At 37.8% G+C, this 27,284-nt stretch overlaps 1 protein-coding gene across 6 annotated transcripts in view; it reads right to left on the reverse strand.

Annotated features, from left to right (window-relative positions):
• FER (FER tyrosine kinase) overlaps positions 1-27,284 on the reverse strand; it is a 192,746-nt gene that overhangs the window by 161,948 nt on the left and 3,514 nt on the right. For 5 of the 6 annotated variants that reach the window (XM_040579568.1, XM_040579569.1, XM_040579570.1 and 2 more), the window contains 4 exons: positions 16,585-16,689; positions 11,167-11,425; positions 7,070-7,243; positions 3,309-3,408 (listed from right to left, as the gene is read on the reverse strand). In XM_040579568.1, the coding sequence (XP_040435502.1) occupies positions 3,309-3,408; positions 7,070-7,243; positions 11,167-11,373 (481 nt within the window). In that variant the 5' untranslated portion in view covers positions 11,374-11,425; positions 16,585-16,689. Of the gene's footprint in view, positions 1-3,308; positions 3,409-7,069; positions 7,244-11,166; positions 11,426-16,584; positions 16,690-22,768; positions 22,838-27,284 lie in introns of those variants that run through there. The other variant, XM_040579571.1, reaches the window with a different exon arrangement.

Genomic DNA, 27,284 nt, shown 5'->3' on the forward strand with positions numbered 1-27,284 from the left:
CAACATGTTGATTCAAAGTGACCATTTTGATAGCTGGTAGAATATACAACACAGTAATTCAAGTGTATCTGAGAATACTTTGTGACTGCACGAAAACGTAAAACCAACTCAACTACTACTGCAATTGATCATTTTCTACTGTTTGTAACTTTGCCAGACTTTATCCTTTTCAATTAATATCCTCTACTGTGTGTTTAGCCTAGAATTTAATACTACTTTTAACAACTCAACCAGAAAACAGGGCAATAATTCTCTTCCTAAACTAGAGAACCACTTGTATGTCTCTCACTAGCAGCTCTACTAAACTTACTAACTCAACAGAAGATGACTTTGCTATCCCAAAAAAAAAGAAAACAAGAAAGTCACTAAATTTCAAAATCACTACACTGGCAAAACAGAGAAATTTGTAAGTCACTCCTTTGTGTGATTTGCATTCTTTCCATGCTGACGAGCTTGTATGAGTACTGCAAAATTTACAGGTAATTCAGCATGCACAAGCCCATGGGCAAAGGCAAAGCAGTATTCCCTAAAGAGCAGCTGTCTCCAGCTCCAGAAACACAGGACCAGGCACTATCACGGAGACTTGGTTTGCCAGAGTAACTTTGTTGAGAACAGCATCCTACAGAAGTGGACCAGGACTGGATCTTTTAAAATGTTTATTGCAGGAGCTGGTGTCCAAAGATTTTAATTTACTGAAATAATGCCTGAAATAATGAGACATTACAATTTTAAGACCTGCCTAACTTGTTCACTTCACAAACTAGTCTGACAGTTTGAGAGCTCAGGAACCCTATGAAAACACCATGGCTTTAAAATCTTCAAATAGCTCAGCTGACCTACAGCTGATATACAACTGTAGTAGTTCACCAACTACACAAATACCTGTAAACAAGAACATGGCCCAGGGTGTGACAAGAGAGAAGCAATTTTGCAATTTTCGGGAGAAAAACCTGCAACATTTTTCTAGAGGTCAGCGTTCGTTAAAATAGGTACACACTAAGATGTTAGGCAAAGTGCAATTAAGTACAAATTGTAGTAAGACAAATACCAAATGGAAGTCTGTAAGAGAAGGTCAAGGAAAATCACAGCAGAAAGAAGTGTCCTAAAAACAGCTTGTGTTTTCTGAAGAAATATTAATGCAGTTAATCAGAACCACATCAAATCACAGCTGCTGACAGCCAAAACACTCTGATTTCAACAGGGAAATTTGGTGCTTCAGGAATGGAGAACGACCACAGCTGTAACAGGAAGATGGGATAAAAAGAACTTGCTAAGATCACAGCACCCTATTATATTTTCTATGCTCTACACTGTATGTTCCCACATTAAGTAGTTACTTGGGAATAAACCAAGTAACCAAATTAAAGTTATATATAGAAAAACTGCTAAGGAACTGGACAAAATGACCAACTGAGTATATATTCACATTTTTAAGTGAGTATGAACATCAGTAAAAGATGCAAAAAGCTGAAGCTAAACAATGCTAAGCATAATATGCTGTTTTGTGGCTGTATTCACATATCAGCTACGGCTCCAAATTTTAGACAAATTTGGAAAGAAACAATTTTTCTCTCGGCTCTGATAGCTACTATATTGCACTGTGAATTACAGTAGGACAGTAACTGCCATTTTAGGCAGTGTTGTGGTTTAACCCCTGTGGATAACTGGCTAGCTGAAAAGGGTCACATCGACATAGTCCAGCTGGCTGGACAAAAATGCATATCGCTCTCAGATTATCTGAAGTAAAGCAAAAATACACTGTCTTTGGCTGTTCTTGTTACACAGTAACAGGAAGATTTTGGTGGGAAAAGAATGTTGCAGGTGGGAACAGAAAACTACAGAAGAGAAACTAGGGGCGGGCTTGATATTTAGGCAACTAACCAATAATGAGCTTAACTTTTGTAATATGTATGAGCTAATTATAATAAGGCATAAAAGGTGACTGTAAGGGACAATAAACGAAGTCTGCTGATCACTCCTATTGAGTGACTGTGTCTTCCCTCCGTCATGACAGACCCCAGCCAGCAATTAAGTACCAGGCAGCTGCTCACTCGCTCACTCCCCCCTGCAGTGGGATGGGAAGGAGAATCACAGAAAGGTAAAACCCTAGTGGTTGAAATAAGAAGTTTTATAATTGAAATAAAATCAAAATAATCATCATCATAATAATAACAACAACAATAATTGCAACGAAGAAGAGCGGGAGAGTAGAATAAAACCCATGGGAAAACAAACTCGAGTGATGCCCAGTACAAGTGCTCACCACCCACTGACCGATGCCCAGCCAGTTCCTCAGCAGTGACTGCTGGCCCCTCGGCCAGCCTCCCCTGGTTTATATACTGAGCATGATGCCTTATGTTTCGGAATATCTCTTTGACTAGTTTGGGCCAGCTGTCCTGGCTCTGCTCCCTCCCAGCTTCCTGTGCACCTCCTCACTGGCAGAGGACAGGAAACTGAAAAGTCTTTGACTTGGCATAAGCACTACCTAGCAACTACTAAACATGTGTGTTAATAGCATTACTTTCATACTAAACCCAAACCACAGGACTGTACCAGCTACTAAGAAGAAAATTAACTCTATCCCAGATGAAATCAGGACAAGACAGTCACACAAAAACTTTAAAGACAGATTTTGGAATTATATTTATAAAATGCAATCCAATTAATTTTCTCTAAAGAAAGAAAAAATCTCAGAAAGGCACAGAAGAACAATTATTAATGGTATTTCAATACATCATAGAACAAAAGCTAACCTTTATCCAATCATTAGCACAATTCAACATGAATCAAAATCCATGCAGTTTGGACACATCATTCCACAAAAATCTTTAAAATATCTCAGTTTGCAAATGAATTCTTTACCTGTTTTGCTTAAGGTTGACAAAGGTCAGATCTGTTATACTAACTGTCAGGAACTGATGCTGATGCCACTGCATCAACCATAATAGGTCACAGGATGCAAGTAAGCTGCAGCTACAATGTAGATGAGACAGAGTTGCAACCCACTTACCACTACTAACAGTTCATTTGAACAATCTTACATTTCAAATACAAGAACTTAAAATTATTACCATTTACATTAAAATAAAGACTATCCTTTATTTTATGATTTTTAGAAAGAGTACAACCAAATTCATGGCACCACCACACATGATGACAATGAGCCTGTCACTTAAGATACTAAATGAGCTTTCATATTGTAATCAAGATGCTCAAAGTAAAAACGTCATCCTGTTTCACTGTAAGAGTTTTAGCAGGTTTGAAAAAGGCACTAATAAACAGATGAAATTAACACAAGTCAGTCATACCTTTAGCCACAGCTTCTTTATATTTTTCTTTGGCAGAGTTTACTTCTTTTATTAGTTGTCTATAGCTAGATTTTAGTTTCTCTAGTTCTGTCTTTGTGACCTTTAAGAAAACAGAAATATAAAAAGTATTGAAAATATTTATCCTCAACATATAAAAAAACCTCATAGCGTTAGTGAAAAAGAATTAACAGGTTTTATTTTCCAAAATAAGGATGTTACCACTTTCCATTGGCTTAAAAGGGATGGTGGATCTAAATAGGGTATTATTATTAACAAGATATTACACAGTGTAACACAATCAAAATCAATAAATGCACGGAATGAAATAAAGAGGGCTGAAACAGCAATTGTCATCCACATCAGTGTAATGAACAATGTTTAGGAAATCCAGCTAATTATAAACAGTATTCCACTCCAATGACAAGGGGGGGAAAAAACACACCAAAAATATGCTTAATGAATCATACTAGATGAGAATGTTCTATGCATAGGAAGGAAACTCTTTACATTCTTTTAAAAAATAAAAGGCAAGACAGAAGAATTTTTGGATATTACAGTTCATACAAACCGGCTTAGAAACAGCAAGGCAAGACAAAAGAATTTTTGGATATTACAGTTCATACAAAACGGCTTAGAAACAGCAACTGTGCATGAACCAATCCAGCTGTTTTAAGATTTAAGTCCCTGAAAACGCAAAGATAACAAAGTAAAAAAAACAACCACCAGCCCAACAAACAAACAAAAAAACCCCAAGCTACAGTGGAACACAGCACTGAAAAATCTTTTTACAGTGGAAACAACTTCACTTTTTTGGTCAAAAAGTTTAAATAAAGTTGTCTCTTCTATACCCAACTTTCATTCACTGTGTGATAGAATTAGCACGCTGTTCAGAAATAAGTACAAGTCATGAATTTGCAAGCAAAACCCAAGAACAAACCAGCCACTACAATACCAAAAGGGTGGTATATATATTAAAGAAAAGCAAAAAACTCCAACAAAAAGAAAAATAACACTCATAAAGGAAATGGTTGCAGATAATAAATAAACTTAATCTAGTGGAAGTGCTGCCCTCAATGAATGTGCAGAAAAGGAAGTCTGTTCTACAGAAAAACTGTTCCTCTTGCACTGTCATGAAGAAGGCTGCAGTTCAAAATTCTCCCTTTTTCCGTGAGGCAAGGCCCAGACACCACTACTTCGACCCACAAGAAAAACATCTGGAAACTTAATGGGATTCCTCGAAGAGCCAACAAGGTGCTATCTACAGTTTCTATTTCTGGTCCAACTGTGCAGAGATTTAATTTAAAGGCAGGAACTTTTCTCCACATCAATCCCATACTCTTACCTCATATTTCTTCATGCTTTAAATTATACTCACAATTCTTGCTATTATAGACTAAGAGAGGTGAGGAAGGAAAAAATATGACAAACTTATAAAGACATAGCAAGAAGTTGAGAAAAAGATGAAATTAGAAAGTAGTAACATAAGATATAAGTAACAAGGAACTGCTTCTCTTACAGAAAATGGAAAATAAAAGATAGGCAATTAATATTAAGAAAACTGCGGGAACTGCAAAATACATTTTACTGATTCATAGACACTGTTCTTCCAACAGACAAAAACAAAACCAAGAGCACCCCTGTCCCCAAATAACACCTAAGGAACTAAGATGTTCAAGGATTACCTCAAACCCATTTTTTCTGTCAGTAAGTTTTGCCCATGTAACTGGCATAGTACTCTACTTTTTTTTCCTCAAACCCATGACAGAAAAAATACCCAATATCTTAATAGCAATTGGAATAAATATGAGTTCCAGTACATTTCTGTAAAAGATATGGTATTTCACTGTTCTTAAGAATTTTACCAAAAAGACTCCTCACCATAGGGGTGTTTAGAATAAGAACGGATGATACATACGCATTTCATCTAAAACACCTTTTTTTACCGGCATATCATAAAGGTATGAACTGCACAGACACTAATCTCCATAAGGTCTGGACAATGTCTTGGGAAATAATAGGTATTTTGCTTCTGTGTGTAACAAAACAGAAATAATACCACAGAACATGACAAGTATTTTGAATTTCTGGGAACCATTCTCTAAGTGCTCCAGTTACACAAAACCTCTGAACAAACAATGTCAGCTAACAATGAAAGAACATATCATATCTCACCAGAACGCTATTCAAATGCTTCTTAGGAAAATCAGGAAGGGGGGAACAACAACAACCAACAATGCAAGCTTATCCATCAGGATGCATAATATTTGCATGGCCATGCCGCCTACAGTTAATTAAAATCAATATGATTTGTAACCGAACCTTTGGGGACTGCTCAATATGCACTGTATTTTTTTGAAAAGCCTTATTTTAGAAGACAGATTAATTACAGATTTTATTAGAGTTAACTTATTACCAGAAAAAAAATGTTTTGCACAATCTCTTTTAAAAGTATACCTGAACTTCCAGCAGTCTCATTTCATCCAGCCTCTTTCTTGTTTTTCTTTCTTTCTTTATCCATTTCTCCAATTCTCTCTATATTTAATCTCTATTATTCCTTACATATGCTACCAGTTTTTCCTTTTCCTCCACCCTGACCATTTTCAGATGCACCAATCTGTAAGTGGTTCTAAGTGATTATCTGGCTTGGAAATGTTATGACAGCCTACTGACCATGCATCAAAAAGTATGTACTTCCCCACAGTCAATACCTGGGAAAGATACCAAGACCCTAGAAAATTACAGAAGCATTCCTATTACAGCCAACATTTAACTTAATATATGTTTAGTTCTAGTTTAAAGTTCTTCTCACAACCAGCCCAAGAATCTTCTACTCATCTGTCCATGACATTTGCACTGTAGTACTCAGATGTTACATTTTAATTACACTACTCCAAATCTCAAATTCTCTGCTGGAGGAAAGAAGAAACAGTGCTTTTCCTCCTCTCAGCAGACCTTTCAAACTATCAATCTGATTTTTGACATTCACCCTTAAACCTCCCCAGAGCACCTAAATGAAACTGTGATTTCTGTCAGCTTTACTGACTAGTTAAGCTTTACTTTCAAAATAAGCAGGACAACTGACATTAATAGAAAAAAGCCCTGAAGAGCTCCACCTGCAGCCTTAACATTTGGTTTACACTTGATTTATATTTTAGAACAGGGACTAGAATCCTGTCCCCATCCAAGAGCGTGAACTGTCAAGAGCAGGGGTCCTCACACTTTTTAACCGACACGCGGATGCAGTGGCAGGCAGCCATCTGCGGCTGCTTGGTTTCCCCCCCAACCCCCGGTGGGGGGGGCGGGGGGGTCTGTAAATACCGGGGGCCGGACTGAGGACCCTGGGGGGCTGTATCCGGCCCGCTGGCCGTAGTTTGAGGACCCCTGGTCAAGAGCATTCATTAACAAAAGTTTTCAGTGCTGTGGTCCCAGGGATGATGAGTGGAATGAGAACAGGAAAAGAGATGGAGTAGAGAAGCGTCATACACATTCATCCTCTACTGGAATAAGAGCATTTCTAGTGCTATCTGTCCATAGAAATTTATATATGAGAGTTTTCCATCTCTGCCTTGTCAGCTAGCCAGGGAGAAAAAATGTGGAGGAAGTAACTAACATTTGAACTAGGCATTCTACATATCACAAGTCACTACTTATTACCATAGAACAAACAAAAACAGAGGAATTAAAAAAAATCCACTCTCAACATATTGTTTTTAAACATATTAAACTATAATAAATTTCTAAAGCACAGTTGAATAAAATACCTTGTACATCTCTGCTTCTATTTGTTGATGAACACCTACGAAACTCTTCTTAACTTGCTGCTTATCTTTGATCATCATTGTAAGCCTATGCAAAGGCCCGGAATTAAGATCTTCTGCATGTGTCTTCATTATTTTGCTCAGCTGTTCTGTTTGCTGTACCACGAGCAACCAAGACTATAAAAAAAAAAAAACACAGAACAGGAAAGGCCATTCTTACACTGCCTTACAAATAACCAAACGATGAACACAAACTGTGGGAAAACATGCACCACTGTTTAAAACAAATCAGCAAAAACCCAAATTTTAAACTTACACAAATGCACTTGAGATCTTCCAAAATAACATTCATCCTGCTACAGCAAAATCTACCTCAAACTTATTCATAAAATCATAAAGCATCAGAGACAAAAATACAGTATTGTATGCTCATCCTTCAGCACTGTCCTGCACTTCTGAACACGGATGAAAGCTTTACAGCCTTTTTTGATATACATCCCCAACACCGACAAGCATTTGTTCTGTTTCCCAGCCACAGTTACTCTGTTCAAGCTGACTTCTCTGTCCTTGTCTAAATACCTCATAGTAATATGCATTTGAATGGTTACTCTTACTTTAAGAGGCTATCATTCGTCAGCTGCTTCACATAACTGACAGCATCAGTCAGGCCACCAGTATCAAGGCATAAGGTGCTAACAGGTTAAGACACAAGCAGTTACTCATCTGTCATAGTAACCCAAAATCTTTCTGTACCCTTACATTAATAATTTCCTTGGCCATTTTGTCAGTCAGTTTTCAGGACAGCTTAATGTGCTGTGTGTGGCTTTGTATTTTGGTCAAGAACTGTAAGGTGAACAGAGAGATAATTCCAATGCACCAGATACAAACATGAAATTAAATTTCTGTTCAAATAAAAGCATTTGTTACCTTAAAGATCCCTGTCATGCTTTGTTGATGGGAACAGTATTGGATTCCTTAAAGATATCTCCCTGACATTGAATGCTATCCTGTATCTAAAAATTAGAATTATCAGGTATTGAAGGCAGCTAGTATGTTAGTTTTACCAGCATTTATCACACTGTTATTAAAGACAGAAATCCACCTTAGATTATTAAAACACAGAAAAATACCTTTTATTTGGTAGCTTTGGGGTTTCCCTACATCTATGTATAAACATATTTACATAATATTTCCATCTCTACATGACAATGCTGCAACACAAACTAGATACAGAGGGAAACAAAAGACAGTTAACTCATGTATATATTAAACCACATCTGACTTTAGCTTGTGAACATCCCGCAGACTAGCATAGAGCTATCTCAGACTGCTTAAAGTGTGCTGCTGTAAAAGGTCATGGCCTAAAGCTTCCCAGCTATGGCTGAAAACTGTTGCACCTCTCCATTACAGAACACTTTTCAAATGACATCAGAAGCCGTATTGCAAAGCTGCATAGGATAAAAACAGCACTAAACTGTCTGAGAATAGTGGGTCTTGTGCTTATAGAAGAGTTTATTAGAGTGCTCTCAGAGGTGAAAATGTAGTCAGAGTTCACCATTTTTTTAAGGTTGATTTATTACTGGTGAGACAAGTACTGCTTCAATCAACCCTGAAAATCACAGCAAAATATTTATCAACAGGACAAGTACTCTGAAGACATATTTAAGCTTACAATTCACCAGATGAACCTAAATAAGCTAGAAACATAGTGAAAACTTCCCTTTCCATTTAAAAAAATCAGCTGCACGTTTTTTCATTCTTTACATCCCTCTTTCCACACTGAGTAAACATCGGTTAAGCAGGATTTCTGTGTTTTGTATGATTATATTTCATTGTTTTCAAATAGGGAAAGCTAAAGTGAAAAGCTATACTTGAGGACAGGCTTGAAAAATTGAGATTTGCATGGGACAGAAAAGCATCTGGGTGGGGATAACAGAGAAGACAAAGCATTTTCTTTCACAGAAAATAACCATAATCCACCAAATGCAGTAAAATATAACATTGCTTGGGTTAACAGTATTTTTTAGACATATACACACACAGAAGAGCTGTTGAGAAACAATTTAAAATACTGCTTTTCCAGCATTAGCAGTGCTGCCGCTACGCCTTCCAGCAAGTTTGCTGCCTCTGCATGAAAAAAATATAGGACAGGTTTCTCCAAATACCATTTCTCTCAAGGTGCTCACTCTTCCTGTACACTAAAAAAAAAAAAAAACAAACCCAAAAAACCCCAAAAACCAAACATAAAAGATTATACAGCTTGATATTTGGTTTTGATGCCACACAGTACCAAAAATTTAATATACAGGTATTTTAAAGTCTCAAGGGATGTAGGATACCAGTTTTATGTCCTGTAATATTTGGGTCATACTTTGATTTGGTAAAATGTCAGGCAGAGAGGAAAAAGCATTATAAAATAGTAAAGTAAATTAGAATGAGGTGAGTAAATTAATCAATAATTCAGACATTTTAACTGCTAAAACAAATAAGACAATGTGTCACTACTCAACTTTAAAATCGTGACAGTGATATTTCAAGGCAAGCCTACACAAAAGATCTGTCAGTAGCATCTCAATATTTTTGCTGTTATATGAAGATGTAGAGGCCACAGATATGGCTTGACAGAAAAATGGCACCTCCTTAAAAGGGAGGTGGGGGGGGTGGGGTGGAAGGGAAGAACAAAAATAATCCTGAAAGAACCATTTGACTGCCCGTGTCCAAAACAAGATTTCAAATTGTGACACACGTGCTTATCTTCAGCCCAAAAAGAGTATGGTTCCAGTCAGTTCTTCAGCTTTTTAAAATGTATTTGCTCACAGGAAGTGGCCATCACTGACATGAACTGCTCTAGATTGAGCCAGCTACATGAAGGTTCTGATGCCAATGCTCCTTTACTGTTCTAGGCCTAAGGCGCTGTTTCATTGCCTAAAAGAACTGCAAACCAGTTTAGCTAGCATGTAAGAGCAATTCTAGTGAGGCAGCAGAAGCAAGAATTATTAGTCACATCACCAAAAATTCTATGCAAAACTCTGGGATCCAACAGTAGAAAGCTTGAAGAAAATACCTGACTTCTGCCAATCCTAGGCTAATGACAATGTCTTAATGTTTATTTACCAAAATCACCAGAATTTGGGGCAGCTGAAGCCTGATAGCTATAGCCCACAGCTTTCAAGTCATACATGCTGCCACTTTAGTGCAGTTTAAATACTGACTGCTGCACAAGATGCCATCACATTCCTAATGCTATGCCATAGCTAGTATTCAAACAGCCACCCCATAAGCCCACTACACAAAAACTTCTTTGTCTAAAATCTAGCTTGACCTAAAAAGGGTGTTTTCCTGCAGAGGGGAGATCAGGATTCATGCCAAACTGAAGGGAACGTGTAATCACTGCTACAGCAGAAGGCCCAAGAATTTAATAAGCCATTAAAACAGAACAATTTTCTGTAGTCAGGAAGGGATTCAAGTCAGGAGGGAAGCTTACAAACAGGTGAAATAGGGAAGCCTGCTTCATCAGTACTCACACTGGACTTACTCTAAATCTGAAAATTAATAATCTGGGGGAAGGACAGCCTCACCTTTATAAAAAGTCAACACAATTATTTTAAATTGGATACAAAATAACTTCACAATTATGAGAAACATCCTGAATTAATGTTTTGTTTTTACAACACACACTGCAGTGCGAATAACAGCTGGAATGCTAGGCTTTGCCTTAGTTTCCTGGCATTTTTCTATTTCTGTCACAAATTCTATATAACATGAACAATAGTTCCTATTTAACTGTCTTAAAAGAAAAGCTTACTAGAGCATACACTATTTTCAAAACACTAAACAAAGCAGCAGGCTCAACCCAGGAACCTAAAATACTGAAATTTAGAATTCAGGATTGATTCTAGTTCAGTTATTATTTTCAAAGCAAGACTGGAGCTCAACTTCTACATTGTCCACTGAGGAACTAAAGGGAGCCTATTTTATACTTCGGCAACAATAACTCTCAAGAAGCTGAATCAACAGGAATCCAACTCAAACTAAAACAAATATAAATCCAGCGCTGCTACTTGCAAGAATATTCCAGATTCAAAATACTTCAGTCTTACCTTGGACACATTGCTGATATAATCCAATTGACACGTGCTCTCTTTATCTACTTGATTACAAAGATTCTGTAAAGTTGAGGCATACTCCTTATCACTTTTTACTCGCATTACCATAAATTTCTTCACCGTTTCCAGCAGTCGTAGTTCCCAGTCTTGTAGTTTTAATAAAGCATCATGAGAATACTTCAGGTCACCTCCAAACCCCATCTTTTAAGGCACTATATACAGCACAGGGGAAAATGCAGGCTTCTCACCACATCTGAAAGCAGAAAAAGATTCCTGAGACACATACCAAAAGAAAAACCTCCAGTGTGATAAAGAGCAAATATTAACGTCTAAACCTTGAAATGACTTAACCTTGAGATTAACCACGTACACACACATCCTCAAAACAAACTGAAAGGAGGACCAGAGCACTGTTTTGAAAACTCATCTATGACTGGCCCAGAACTGTCCTCCTGCAGTTTCCACCTGCAAAACGTACCTCCCTAACTTAAAGTGGAGTTATGAGTAAACACATAAAAGCATCTAAAACAGATACTAAAGGCCAATTCACATATTTAATTAAATAAGTATAACTTACAGTATCTCCAAACAAGAACTGCCACCTATACTGTTCCACTCCTGGGGAACTGCAGCATTTTGTTCCCGGTGTTCACTATCCACAGAGTCCAGAAAAATAACAGCTTTCAGGCACTGCATTTGTGGGAAATGGGTAACTAGAAACTAGTTTGCTTCTAAACACTGTTTTAGCAGGCCACTGCAGATTCAGCCTCCCCAAAATCAGAAAATATCCAACCCAGGCTCCCCATGAAACCGTTCATTGCTCCTTTGGGTCATACATTAGGACAAAGCTCTCAAGTTCGCACGATCTTCCCCTAAGGCAGTCCAGTTTTACTGTACCAAATGGACATAATCTGATAAACAGGTAAAAAATGCTGCCTTACAAAATCCTTTATCACAACTGCAGGTCAAAGACATTTGTTTGAGCTAGCACTAAACATGCAGCCACATCTTGGAAGACCTGAACCCACACATATGAGTAATTTCCACAGAGTTGCATAGGTTTTGTAACGCAGGCTGAACTCTCTTTTCTGTACATGTACCAAAGCCCTGTTCCTGTACTAATCAGCTTCACACCAATTAAGACAAACTTACATAAACTGCAAATATAGCTCTGGACCGCAGTGCAGACACAGACTGTGTACTGCTTATTCACTAGTTCCTACACTCCAGCAAAATCTTAGCTCTTTTGAATGCAGAAGTACTGATTTCTTCATAGGCTTTACGTTGCACTTAAATTAGCAGTGTGTTTTACAAATGTTAACAGATTTACATTCCTAACAGCCCATGGGGCAAAGCAGGGGTAATAATCTTATTTTCACTGAGAACTGAGACACAAACTAATGTCAGGATTGTACCATCTAATACTGGTATGCACAAGGCTTTAAGATAGTCTTTTCAGAGTGCGTAGCATTTTTAGCATGTTAAGTACCCAGAAAAGAAAAAGATGTTATTGGCTTCAGTTACCACATAGAATTTCAGAATATTTTGCAAATCAGAATCTAAACGATCTCTAGGGTAGCCTGACTTCCAGGATCATTCCCCTCTTCCTGAAGTTCCCTGCCTCTATAAGCTCTTCCAGTAACTTATGGAAATAAGCCTCATTCACTACATGTTTATTTTCAGAACACAAGCTATGCTTACAATGGAAAAAACAAAAGATCCTATAAAGAAAATAAGAATACTGCCATGGTTACTGTGCATCTACACAGTACAGACGAGTCAAGGTTGTATGAGTAACCTTAAATCTATTGCAAGCTTTCATATGCCCTTTAATTTGGAACTGTATATTTTGGTCAGATTCCTTGCTGATGACTAGGAGCTCAGTCATAAAAAGCGACACTAAGTAATTCACACTGTCTGTACTTATAAAGGATGGAGTATGTCATTATTAGTTATATTAATTATAATCTTTTCAATTAAAATTGAATAACAGTCTTGCAAAACCACTAATACTTTAGTAAAATGAGCAAAAGAAAAAAATCTTCCAAGTACCCACTTATTAAGACTGGAGCTGCACTTCTGATTCTTTTCACACCGTTTAGACCTACACCCACTTTTGTGACCAAGCTCATTTTCCTCCTAGCACATCTTAGCATATTACCTAAATATGCTAGCATGTTAGCTATGAGGAAAGCTAGTTTTTTTTATTTTCTTACATTCCAGATTCAGAAGAGATGGGAACTGAATCTCAGGATGAAGTCTGGCCTTGTGCTATGAGTAAAGTGCTGGCTTGCTTGTTTTTACTCTCACCTCTGTATTTTACTGAGAGGCAGGAAGGCAAGGGAGGGAGGAAATATTCTCAGTATATGATATTTCAGGCTGCTTCCACTGACTCACTGTGGAGCTGTAAGATCACAAAAATCAATAGAATAGAAGATCCAGCAACATTTCATTCCAGTCTGCTAAGCTTCCCTTCACTAAATAGTAATTAGATTTTTTCTGATTACACTATTAGATGCCTGGGTACATAGACAAAAATTGTAACACATACTGGACTCTGGTCTTTGTTTTAAATTATTCCATTCACCGTGACAGAAACAGCACAGCACAACGTCATTTTTCAAGTGATGGAATTCTGACTTGGTAAGACCAACAAGCATAAAGTCTCAGAGCTGATGATTTCCAACTGGGTAAGCCTGCCTCCATATATTTTCATTGTAAATTAAGAAAACGTTCAATCAAGACATTCATTAAAACTCAAACACTCCAATATTATGGAGGCAAGGAAGTGGTGAACAAGTACCCAAGACCTGAGCCACTTAAATGTCAGTAAGCTAAAACCCAATGCTTTTAAATCAAAACCACTTTTTAAACATTTTTTTAATACTTTTGAACACTTTTAAACAACCAAAAACAGATCACAGAGTCACTGACTTGAGATCAAAACTGTAAGACCTACCAAGCACATGAGTAGGCATTTTCTATAAAATTTGTATTTCAAATATTCTTAAAAAGCACAAGCACATTTAAAAAGGCCAGTATTCAAAGAGACAACATCTGGCACCAATACAGACAGGTGAGTTGACAGCTGCCATACAGGACTGACCAACAGAATACAATATTTCAGTTGGAAGGGACCTACAACGACCATCTGGGCACAACAACCCATTCAGATCAGCACTCTGCCTCCCACCACAGCACCAGGAGATGCTGTTAAGGGCAGCAAACAAGCTGGGCTATGGTGGCATGACCTTCCTTGTGCTTCCACATGTTCACAGCTAATGGATTACAGAAGAAATACTAATAGTGCCAATTTTGGACTTTACAACATTGCAATGCTCACGCTGAACATACAACAACACAGATTCCCACCCAGATTTTGAAACCTCAGACTACGGACAATATTGAGTAGCGCAACAAAATCTGAACCCAGAAAAGATTTACTGTGGAACCAGTAGGAAATATGGGGAGTTTGAGACATAAACATACTTTCTACTCCAAGGCTGAAAAGGTAAAAATACAGTGTGGAAGATAATTGGGGTCGGGGTGGACTTTTTTTCAAAGCAGCATAGGAGAATATTTTATCTTAAAGGAAAAAAACAGAGATGGCATCACATTTTAAAGTAGCTAGGGAGAATTGATGACAACAAACATGATATGCTTAATTCATACATTAAATAAACCTGCAGAGAACGCTCACTTTTACTGTGAAAAGACTTTTCCTACTTCTGGCAGATACCCATGAGGTTTATCTCTTTTTCCACACATGGACAATGCTTGCATAACTTGACATGCCAATGAAGTCTCAAACTGAATTCTAGCATGTTTTGTAAAAGTAATAAAATCTCAGTGGCACAAAATAGGACAAATGAGTTTCAGCTAGTTGGTTTTTTTTTATTTTGAAATGTGTGAGAGAAGGGGAGCGAGGGAGGGAGAGATACACCCACGCTACTATAAAAATTACTGGATATACAAATTAGCTATCAGTATTTGGTATTTAACAGTTAAAATATGTCTGAGCCAACTCCAAGAAAGTAAGACTTACCTTCTTTTTAGAGTCACTCTCAAAATAACAAACTAATCACTGACAGGAAGTAAACATTCAATGTACATTTAGAAATATGCTGTGAATGAGCAACCAGACCTTCAACAGTTCTAAATTTAAGTATAGTTATTGAAGACAGTTTATGACTTGTCTCAACTGTCTCCACCCCAGCAGTGTAGTAAGATTCCAAATGAAGCAATGTTACATTTTGTCATCATGACAGTGAGAAACTTCAGTGACAGTCCCGTCAGCAAATAAAGCTAACATCCCAGGATTAGTAGTCTTCCTGGATTCCAGCCACAATTCTGAAGAGTTCATTGTAGCCAATCTGCATTTAATTTAAAGACTGCAATCTGTCCATGACATGAGAGCAGCCATACCACGTCAGGACAAAGGTCCTGTGTTTCTGACAATGATCAAAATCAAATAAGCAGGGAATAACAGAGCACGTATATCGTAATACTTTCCCAGGATGCTCTCCTAACCCTTTTAACAACTGGTGCCTTCTGCCACATATTGCCGTGAAATGTATCCAAGACCATGATTGCTAATCTTAGAATAATGATGGATCCACATGTATCAGTTGGAACTTGTGGTTTCATAACGTCAATGGCAAGACAGGCAACTAATAAACGACAAACTAGAAGCACACCTGGCCCCCAGTTAAATTCAGAACAGGAAAGCACAACACACATCTGGCACCAGAATATGGAATGGTCATGGTATACAGAGCACACCACACTCACTCTTGATCTGCTGTCAGCTCCCTTGCTCCTAAATCTGCATGGGCTTTAAATCACTTAGCATGGCTTATATTTTGCAGATTCTTTCTAGAACTGCAGAATCAGAGAAGGATGAGGACTTGGATTCAGGAGACATATCCTCAAATTCAAGGCTCATGTACTGATTTAAAGCAATTTTACAAAAGGTGATCAATTTGTTGGACAGTCCATTTCATTTTCTGAATATGAGGCTTGTAGTAGTTGTATTCCATCAAAACAATCAAATAAATCATTCTTAGCCCTCCACCCACACCTTAAAGATGAATTAGATTGTTAAAGGATTGATATTACTGTTACTGTAGGATCTATTCCTGGAATGTACAAGACCATGGAATATAATACACATGCTTTACTTACCATTTGTTTACACTAACCACATATACGAAAAATTATCTATATGTACATTTCATGCAAAATACATGGCACATGAACTAGTTGAATTAATGCTTCCATAGAGCTAGTACCATCTATAAACAAATAAAGTGGTAATCTAAAGCCAGCCTGATCGTTTCAAAAATGGTCTGAAATATTAGTCTACTCAAGGCAAAATAGGCAGCTTATTTTCAGAAAACATAGCACGTTTACCTTAAAAAGTTGTCCTCAAGAAATTACCCTTAGTACACTTCTCTTAATGTCAGCAGCTACTTCTGATTTTCACTTTCTGAAATATACTTTTATTTTCTGGGGTCTCTGTGAAAGAAAAACAGATAAAATTTCTTAGTGTTCTTCCAGCATTTTAAAACACATTGCAAAATTTAAATTTGGGTAGGTTGCTTTGGATTTTCAGATTATTAAGAGAAGACAGATTTTTTTAAAAGAGACAGAGTCCAAGAAAACTGAAAGAGTAGACTTCTCAAATATCTGCAACTAGTAGCATGCTATCCCTTCACACACATAATTTTGAGGGAATAATTTTGTCTTTACTCATGTAACCTAAGATTTATTTCTTTTTTATGTTCTTGAAATTTCTTGTGACGCAGTGTACTGTACCAAGAAAATTAGATAATTTCATTTATTTCTGAACTTGCCCCTTAATAAAACAAAAACGAAGCCCATTAATAAGGAAAATGAAAGCATGAAAGACTCAAATTCTTTACATGAAAGACAAACTTAGTGGCAGTATTTTCACTAGAATGTAAGAATACAAGTGGCAACATGAGAAAGGGACCAATCAAGACACAGAAATGTCTTACATGGCTCTAACTACTCCAATATCTAGAATAGCAAGAGGTCAGAAAGTTAAAATGACTGCAGCACTAAAATTTCAAGTTGCAACTGTGGACTGCAACCTAGGTGAAGCAAACTGCAACAAAAAGCTGGATCTTTGAGGTTTTATGTTAAGAAAAAAATATATAAAATATATAAAAAAATAAGAAAAAGGCTTTGCATATATCTTACAAGTGCAGGGTATACTTTATAAGCTACATGGACCAACGTTAAGCATTCACTCACAGTCTCCTACCAGAATGTGTCATCTGAAGTTAAACCTTCAGATGAGGCTTTCAGTATTAGTTTAGCAACGCCCTTGTAAAAAAAACAGAAAGGTTAAGCAAAACTGAAAGACCCGACACCATATATAAGGGTAAAGAAAAGAGAATTATTTTCAAGATCTCCATTACTTAAAGCACTAATCACAGTCACATTTGTAAAATCTCATGAAAGGATAGTTCTAGCTCATAATCAAGCGGACGTTATTCCTTTCTGGTTACTTAGTGACATTCTAGAAACAAAGTGCTGCCTAATATAAACACAAAACTTCCATTCTCCATGACCAAAAATAGAAAAAGCTGTAAGTGATGCTTACATTCAGTCACTGCAAAGAAACAACAGATACGCAAGCAGATATGAAAGGAGAAAAAAAGTGCAGCAGGCTAGAACCATTACCAAATTCACCACATTTTTAATAACAGATACAAAAATACTTGTTGCAAAGTTGCAAAACCCAAGAGAAAGTCTTCACCAGCCAAAAATCAGAAGCAAGAGCAAAGCATTATAGAAAATTTGACTCCAGTCCTCCCATCACACATACAAACCAGCTGGAAACACCAGACTATCACAGGACAGGAATACTGTTTTGAACCCCTTTCCTCATTCGAACGGGACTCATGAAAGTAAAACACATGCTACCAACACCACCTGGGCACATTCAGATTTCAAGCAGATGTTAAGGAATTGCCTGTGGTAAAAATGAACCCCTTCTGAAAATTCCATTTATTACATGAAACAACATATTGGAGCCACTTAAACACAGACAAGATGTATCTTCTTCTCTCCACACTGAGACAAAAAAGCACACTTTTTGTTTTAAAGAACTAGTCTATCACATACTTAGAATGGAGAATTTTGTCTATATAAAAACAAAAATGCAAACCCAACTTTTCTTCAGAATTCCAGTTACTACTGACTTTTAATCTATGTGCATATTTTCATTTGCCTACAGGTCAGTAGCATAATTTACAACTGGTAATACAAGTCCTATACTGGTCTAATTGATAGGTGTATACTAGCTAAGACACAGAAGCATAATAACAGCTTGCCAGTGAACTACACAGCCATCTGTAAGACAGCAATAAAATGTTACAAAATTCCCACTGCTGTCTCCGAGCTCAGACATAGCAGAATCTGATAGTTATAGGCGGCTTGCTACCTCAATGCAATAAACCACTAAACATATAAAACAATTGAAAGAAAGATAGTGCAGAAAACCTAAATGATCTGTTCTTTTCTGAAATTACCGCCGAGACAGTCAAAGCCAACCCCACACCAGACCCTCTTAAGACTGGGGATATATAGGGCATTCTCTCAAAACGAAGCATCAGAGGAACATTTAAAGATATCAAATTAATACCAAGAACTCACCAGGGCCAGATACTATTCAGTTGAAGTGTCGAAGCACCAAATATAAAATTGCCAAACTATTAATTCTGCAAAAACTTAGGCTTAAGGTGACCCAAGTAAAGAAGAGTGGAGAGTGGAAAATGCACCAGTTTTTTTCAGAGCTTGACAGGGCAATGTGTAGAAGCACGACAAAGATGACCTGACTTTCATGAGGCAAGGTGATTAAAACTGTAATGAAGACTGGAAAAAAAAACCCACAGCTTTTGCAGAGGAAAGTCATGCTTCACAGCTTGAAGTGTTCTTTGAAGGAATCAAGGTTCTTGTGGATGAAGGTGTCGGAACTGGTAGTGAACAAAAGACTTCTAAAAGATTTCTGCTGATGTCTCTCATAGGAAGCTGTTACAGAAGTGAAGACCTTGCTGGGTAAGATTTAAGAGACAAAGATTCACAGGGGAGAGAGTCAGAAGCATCACCAGAATCTGTGCCAGGACTTGGGCTGCTGTTCAGAATGGTCATCTGTGTATCTTTTCATTTCACATATCATCTGTGTTTGAATTTGTAAATCATACAAAATTACTAAAAGCCAATCTGACAAGTCATTAAAAAAATTAAGGGAAGAGAGAACATAAGAATATTTTATGATGCTGATACATTTGTGGTGTTACTATTCCTGTTAAATTATTCTATCTCACGAAGAACGTAAAACACCAAAAAGTACAGGTAATATTGATAACAGTATGGAGAAAGTTCTCCAGAAAGAAACTTTTTTCAGCTCACAAAACAGGTAAGTATGGCAGGGTGTCAGATCAAAGTACAAAAAATATAATCATGATAGCACAAAGTGACATGGTATGTCAGATGCCTGAAGTGTTTCCCAGAAGAACATGGGGACATCAAATGAAATTTTAAAAATCTGCTCTTAAGTACTTCTTTGCCTAGTAAATAATTAAATGAGCGAATTCAATGCCTAAAGACATTTTTTTGAGACCAAGAAACAAACAGGTTCAAAAACAATTCTAACATTCATGAAAAAACCCAACCTGCCAAACAGCAGAACTTCCATCTCAAGATATCTCTGAACTGCAAAAGCAGGACCAGAATTATTATTCTACCTTTGTGCCAAGAGACCCTTCTTATCTGACAGTAGCAAGTAGTACTGAGCTAGATAGACTACACTTGATCGTGTACAAACATTCTCATACAGTGCACTGTCACTCTCTCACCCCTGCACATGTAGGAAGACCAGACTTTTCCCTAGCAGCTCTTGCAGCTGTGATCTTATTAAAAATACACAAATATGACACAGCAGGCTCCCTCAAAGACTAAGATTTACACTTGTCAGTAGTTAAAAAAAAAACACAACCAACCAAAAAAATCCCCACCACCAGATAAAAGCCCAGGAACCAACTCTTAGACCCTCTGCCTAGAATTACAAGAAACACTTCCTTTTCAAATATACCAAGTTTTCATTTACCTGTTGGAATTCTTTTCACACATGCAAATGGTAGTTAAAGATATGACAGAAGTAAGTCATCAACGATCATGCAGAGGTAAGGTTTATAACCTGAAGACACCATCTAATGTATTCCCTTTGCAAAGAACCACATCTACTTACCTATGGCAGAAAGATCTTTTGTCAAGACTCAGCCTTCTCAAGCTATCTGATTTAGTATTCCCCTATCCTCAGCACAACAAAAAAAAGTTCTTCAATTACCAAATCTCACCACCTCCACCCCATGACTGAGGAAAGAGGAAACTAGCCACTTCTTTGCAACCTGAATATCCTATTTTTTACTAGACAATTCTAATTCTTTCAGGTTTTCATTTTAAATAATTTTCTAGACCACTGCCCTCTGAACACCCTTTAATTGGTCTCTGTCTCACTTAAGAGTTCAGAACCTAAACCAGCAGGGTACTGTAGGACCCACCAACTCGGAGAAGGTCAGAGATTACTACAAATTACTTTCAAGCTCCTGCCCAAGCACTTTAACCTCTTCCCAACAGCACGATACTTTGTCTTTCTTAGTTTGTGATCAAAAAATTCCACGACCTTTTCCACAGAACTCCATCTTACCCTATTTCTTTCCCCATGACATACCCATCTGTGCCAGCCTACAGACAGTCTTGTTACTTTTGTGCTCACTGACACCCTGCTTTGTTGCAGATGATGTCTCCCATTTACCAAGACTATTCTAAACAGTAGTCTCATTCTCTACCACACCTGCAGCTCTTCCCAGCTCCCCATGAACTGAAAACTTCCTCAGTGTGCCCTTCATTTTATTATCTCGGGCCTCCTGTAAAAAATGTGCAATGGGAAGAGCTGCCATTTGGTAGCGAACCAAGTGGTGGTAAGTGTTCTTTACCAATCTTTACCAATTTTGTTTCCACTCTGTAGAAGTTTCCACCTCACAGTGGCAGGCAAATAGCAAAGCAGATACTGGAGACTTAATCTCACCAGGCAGAAGAGTACAAGGTGAAAGCAGCTACAGTTTAGGAAGAGGAGAGCTAGGCTGGTGTGGTGAAAAATTATTAAATCGATTGCTGCTTATAAAAAAGTCTTCCATTAGGAATTGTTTTGAGTTGGACAGTGAGCTCAGGGAGCTCAAGGACAACCTTAATGAGCTGGTGGTGTTTGTCCTGAGCCCCCTGAACACACAAGACATGAGCAGGAACATCCAGACAATAATACTGTGTGCAGCTGTGTCATGACAGTAACTCCACCCACCAGGTGTCTGGCCAACGTCCCTGGCATGTGCGAACCTTATGCATCATGAGACAGTGCACGCCTGCACTTGCACTTAGCCTAAACTTAAAAGTTTACATATGCTAGGTATGTAAATATTTTTGGTTTTCACCAAGCGTAAAGGTAGGCAAGCTCCAGGACTGGGCCAGAAGCCCCACAGAGGAATATTCCCAGTTACCGATGACTCCCAACACCAGCTGCACCAGTGCCGGGAATGTGGGCCTGGATGACACTAAGGCAGCAGTCGGTGACGTATCCTTTTCTTGGTCTCTGTAAGGCTTTGCAGTAATGATTTGATGCTTCGCTCCTATTGCTCTTTTATCATATTGTGCATAATAACTAGTACTGTTTCCTTTTATCATATTGCATGCTATTTTCCTTATTGTATTGTAATATAATAAACTGCATTTATTCTTGTATTTGATTTGGAATTCATTTTGGCTTGGTATCCAGTCAATCAGCAAAATAGTTGGCCGCCACAAGTCATTCTGCCACCACACCTTGGGAATCAGTGCTGCACTCCTGTTAACTCTGAAAAAGGCAGTGCTGCATACAAAATAACAGACACACACACACACCCCTTGCTTTCAAAGGGTAAATGCGCCCAGTTTCTTGTTACCTTCCAAGTAAAGAAAGCTTTCCTTCCTGTATTTTTCCTGGAATTAAACTTTCTTTAAAATTTAAGTTGTAGGCTGCAAGGAAAGCCAAAGAAAAGCATGGCCTCCGTAGAGGGTACCTGACCAACGATTTTTCACTGAACTCTCAATTCTGCAACATTTATCTCCATGCTACATCTTAACAGTAAAAAGGACTGAGCAGGATGAGGCTAGTAAAAATAATTCTCATGTGGCTGGCACCGTGCTCTGGTATCTCCAACCCTGTTAAAAAGATCTGCCGGCTAAAGGACAGGACTGTGATAGAACTACAAACAAACATACAATGCTAAAAGGAAAGCTGACCACAAATTGAAAACATCTAAATAGAGATATTAATGAGGCAGGGTTATTGGAAGTGTATATTAACAGGAGCAACAAAAGTCAACTGAGGTATTGCATGTTGAAGAGATTTCTTGCCTTACATTAATAGCAAAGATGGAAACAACTCAGCAAAGGGACAAGAGTCAACACTGAAATTAAAAAGTAGATGTGGTAACTTTGTAGACTAATGAGTTAGTCTATACACAGTTACCTTATTTCTTTGCTGACTTCATTCGTTTAGATGCTGAATTCTCCAGTCTGAAGGTAGAAAGCAGTCTTCCTCATTTAGGAAAAAAAACCCAAAACCTCTGAATGAAACATATTTCATATGCCTTGAGATAAGTACATGGCAAGTCAGAATGAACACGCACACAAAAATCCAAACAAAAACCCCCTGTCCTGAGGGCACCTACTGAAATACTTCTTCAGAGAAGCCAGAGGACAGAACAATACTGTCACAGTACTGAGGGAGTCTCACCATCACAAAGTACTATGTAAGACTCCTCCTTGGAAAGATTTCAGATCACAGAACTCTCCCAGCTACTGCCATTGCATGTTTCAACATAGAAATCCAGAATGCTGCCAGGAACTTCTGCCAGAACCACTGTATAACCTCTTGAGGTTTAAGGACAGCCATAGAAAACCAAGAATCCACAGGACATGAAATAATTTTTAAAAAGTCTAGAGGCAGTTTAATGTCTTCTTGTGGCACAACATCAGCCAGAATTTCTCACTGCAGCCAAAACAATTAGATTAAAAATTTGCCATTAGTCTGTAATACATGACAATACTGGTCTCCTCAGGAGAAATATAATCTAGTTCAAAGTATTTATCACTCCTTCAAAAGAAATTCAAAGAGCAATCAGGTGTGGCTGTTTCTTTCCTCCTTCATTAAACTAATTACAACCTTCTGGTTCATTAAACCCTCTATTTAGTTAACTCGCTGCTCATCCAGTCTTCTTGAGGTCACTTATTTCCTTGGCACTATTGTATCACATTTTATGCAGTTCGATTATGCAGTAGTCTGTACAGAAAATCAGCCCACAAGGAACTCAGGTCCATGAGGAGACAGACCTGCCCCTTCCCAACAGCTGATACTCCAGCCTGTGACTCTGCAGGAAATGTAACATACTGTGTGGTTCAGTGAAAGGTGCTGCTTCAAGTCTGTTCACTGTTCCTGAGCTGAATGGTTTTTCCTTTGCATGCTCCGTATCTTAAAAGACACTGTGATAACTCTTACATGGAATACAGCTACTCTCACTATAGAATCACCAAAAAGACAGATGACTGAACTACACATCTGCACCTTCTTAAACATTTTAAATGCATAACAAATATATAAATTTTACAAATATATACCAGGGTTAACTTCTCAGGAGAAATGAGAAAACTACCCTATCTTTTTAGATCCAGTCACTTTTGTTTGGGTATCATCAGCCTTCCCAGTTACAAACACTCCTTCTGAAGGGTATCTTTCTCATTTGAGCATGTATAAATGGATCAAGCTTTAATTAATGGATGTCACAACAAACTTTTAAAAGATGTGGATGTTTAATCTCCCAGGTCTCTGGAAAAAAGGTACTGAAGTGCACATGAGCAAAACGAGTATGCTTGGGCTCTCCACATGAGAATTTATTTGCACACACAAGATTCAGCCTAACTGGTTCTTACTGCAAGAGGGGTTGCTTTTTATACTCAGACTTTCATTCTCCACATCAAAAATACTCTTCCTAGAAATGATACCAAGCAGCTAACTTGTAATTTAAGAGGCAAAGGTTCTTCATGACAGAGCGCCATTCATGGATATTCTTCAGGAAAAAAATATATTTAGGGATGGTAATAATGTTTGTATTGTAGGTAAGGTTATTTAGGTCCCTCAGAATTCTTGCCTTACTGTAATCTAAGACAGTTGCAGGGAATTTGACTGACTACATCTTTAAATCTGAAATCCCAACTTAATCTGAGAAGAATTCTTTAGAAGGACATCGCCATCCTATTGCAGTAGTCAAATATTAACCACCATCTGCTTAATCGCTGCTTTGGAAATAGCGGCTCCTACCCCCTGAAAGCAGACTGACCACATCCACACTGCAGATCCCTACATCTCCACTAGGCTTCCCCAACCTGGCTGGGGGGGGACTTTGGTGATGAAATACTAGAGCACAAGAGATCACCATGTCACAGCCCATCAGAAGGATATTTTAGCAGCATGATACACACAGTATGCACTGCATGCTTTAAGGAAACATGAAGCCTTAGGTTTGAGGACACAAAGCATACACAGACAGGATACCTCCAGAACACTGTTCTGGACAGGACACAGATCTACTGAAGTGTGTGCATCTATACTGTGGCTGGAGCACAGTTTGGAGAAAACACTCCTGCCAGCTGTGGTCAGGTTTTCTTTCAGAGGGTACCAGCTAGCTCCAGAAGAGCAGAGCTGGAAAGCACGCAGCATGGAAAACCAAAAGACCACAGAGGAAATGAAGGATTGAACCAAGCTGAGATCCTGATCTCAAAATGTATGTATGTAATTACTTCCTCATATAAAAAAAAGAACCCGATACACTACGTGATCTAGATGCCAATTATATTTGTTAAAATTGTAGCTTCAAATTTACTTAACACATTCACTGATGAGAGATCTCCCACTCCAATCTCAACATTCACCTAATCCAAAAGGCAGAACAGCATATTAACTGGCCACCTTCTATCTTTGCTACAGACCTTCAACTCTTTACAATTCTTCGTTTCAGCTCCACACTTCAACTGATAATATTTCTCTGTGTTTTGCAAATCAGGCATTTCCTTTTATCTGTTGAACTTCAGTTATCACAACTGCTGAACTGGTGAACAACCATACTGGGGGGATTACAGAAAAGATACTCTCCTCAGTAGAAAACACACCATTCACTGCATCACCATACAACAAACATACTCGTGCCAACAATAAACAAGCATGTGTTTTTCCGATTCCACGCTTTATATCTTTTAACCACTTAAAAGGTGCTCCAAAGTCACATGATTTTCCTTGAAATTGGCTCCAAAAGCAAATCTTTCAGCATTTTGCTGAAGGGAGAGGGTAATTATTTCAAAATACCATTTTTTACAGTGTTTACATTGTCACATTTTTAAAACTTAGCCACTGCTCTTGCCTGCACCCCTTATCTGCAATTCCTGAAACTTACATGGGATACAAATACTGTGGGGTACTGTTCTACATTCATGAAAATTTCAAAGCAGAAGCCTCAATTAGGAAGTCAGATTCTACCCGAAAGAAACCAAAACCATTAAAGAAACCTTTAGCATAATCTACAAAAGCTGTATTTTAACAGACACTGTGGCACTACACTACACTAAACGGATTTTAACAAACTTACATAATGTAATAGCAGATAGAACAAGCTTTAGGTATTCAAAGATTTAGGTTTATCCTAAGATCCTACTCTTATGTGTTTTTATGTTCACCAATGGTGAATTTTGTGATTTACTAGCCCAGTGGCTAACAACTTCCACCAGCAGAGCCATTATTAGTGTTTTATTTGTCTAAGCATCAGAGGACCAAATATTGAACAAAATTATTCCTCTCTATTAAATAATCATTAAAACCACGCCCTTTCCCACTGCAGTCTGTCTTGTACTGAGAACAGCTTACTACTCCCATTCTCAGTTCAAACAGCAAACATTATAAATGTGATGATGAACTGTGTCAGTTACAATATGCTATCAATATATGGAATAAGATTTTCCAATTTTTCTAAAGCAAAAAGTTAGGTATAAACAGAGCTGGAGAAAAGCAGCGAAGCTGACAAGTACTGAAATTAAGAGATTCACAAATTGAGGATGAAAACCTAAATGCCACCCTCTTTGAAATGCATTATGTGATCATGTAATTACTTCCACAGTGCTTTTCTGCATAAATGCCTGACTCATTTATTACAGAGGATGGAGTGCTCTGGGGATGATTCAGCATTCTGTCAGAGAGGCTCATCTTGACAACTCTATCATGCTCATTGCTGTAATTATATGTCTCCTAGTTTCTAAACAGACAATTTCAGGGAACAAAGGGCTCATGATTAATATAATACTTTAACACTGTTCTGGATTCTATTTCTGCTTCTGGCAAAGAGTGCTTACATAATATGCAACAATTCACAAACTTTTCACAGGTTGTCCCTACTTAAAAGGTAATTGATTTTTCATTAGGTCTTGATTATGGTAATTTACTTTGATGCTTAAGCTTAATTTCTTAAATGTATCAGCTTCTCATGTCAAACTAAATTGCTTCCAAAAAACGTAGTACGAAAAAAACGTTGTGAGACTCTAAGATCAAGTGATGACAACTACAAGAGAGCTTGCAAAAGGACTGTCTTCAGACCAAGATTTGAATACCATATAGAAAAATGTCTCATACATGGCTAAACTATTAAGTAGTTATTCATCAAGCACTTTCATTACTAGCACTTGCTAACACAGGATTCCAAATGGACCACAGTACTGTGCAAGCAATACCGTAATGCATACCTAAAGGACAGATCAAGAGTGCGCATACAACGTTTTTATTTCTCCCTTAACAGTTGAAAGTTTCATGTGATGATCTTAATGGAGAGCTACATCACAGAAATGTCTCACAGTACGTAACCACTCCTGTTAGTCCACATTCACCTTATCAATAACAGAAGGGCAACATGTGGCCCTAGTAGTAACTCTCTCCTCAGCAGAAAGTA

Source organism: Falco naumanni, chromosome Z (assembly GCF_017639655.2).
Source record: "Falco naumanni isolate bFalNau1 chromosome Z, bFalNau1.pat, whole genome shotgun sequence".
Taxonomy (NCBI): domain Eukaryota; kingdom Metazoa; phylum Chordata; class Aves; order Falconiformes; family Falconidae; genus Falco; species Falco naumanni.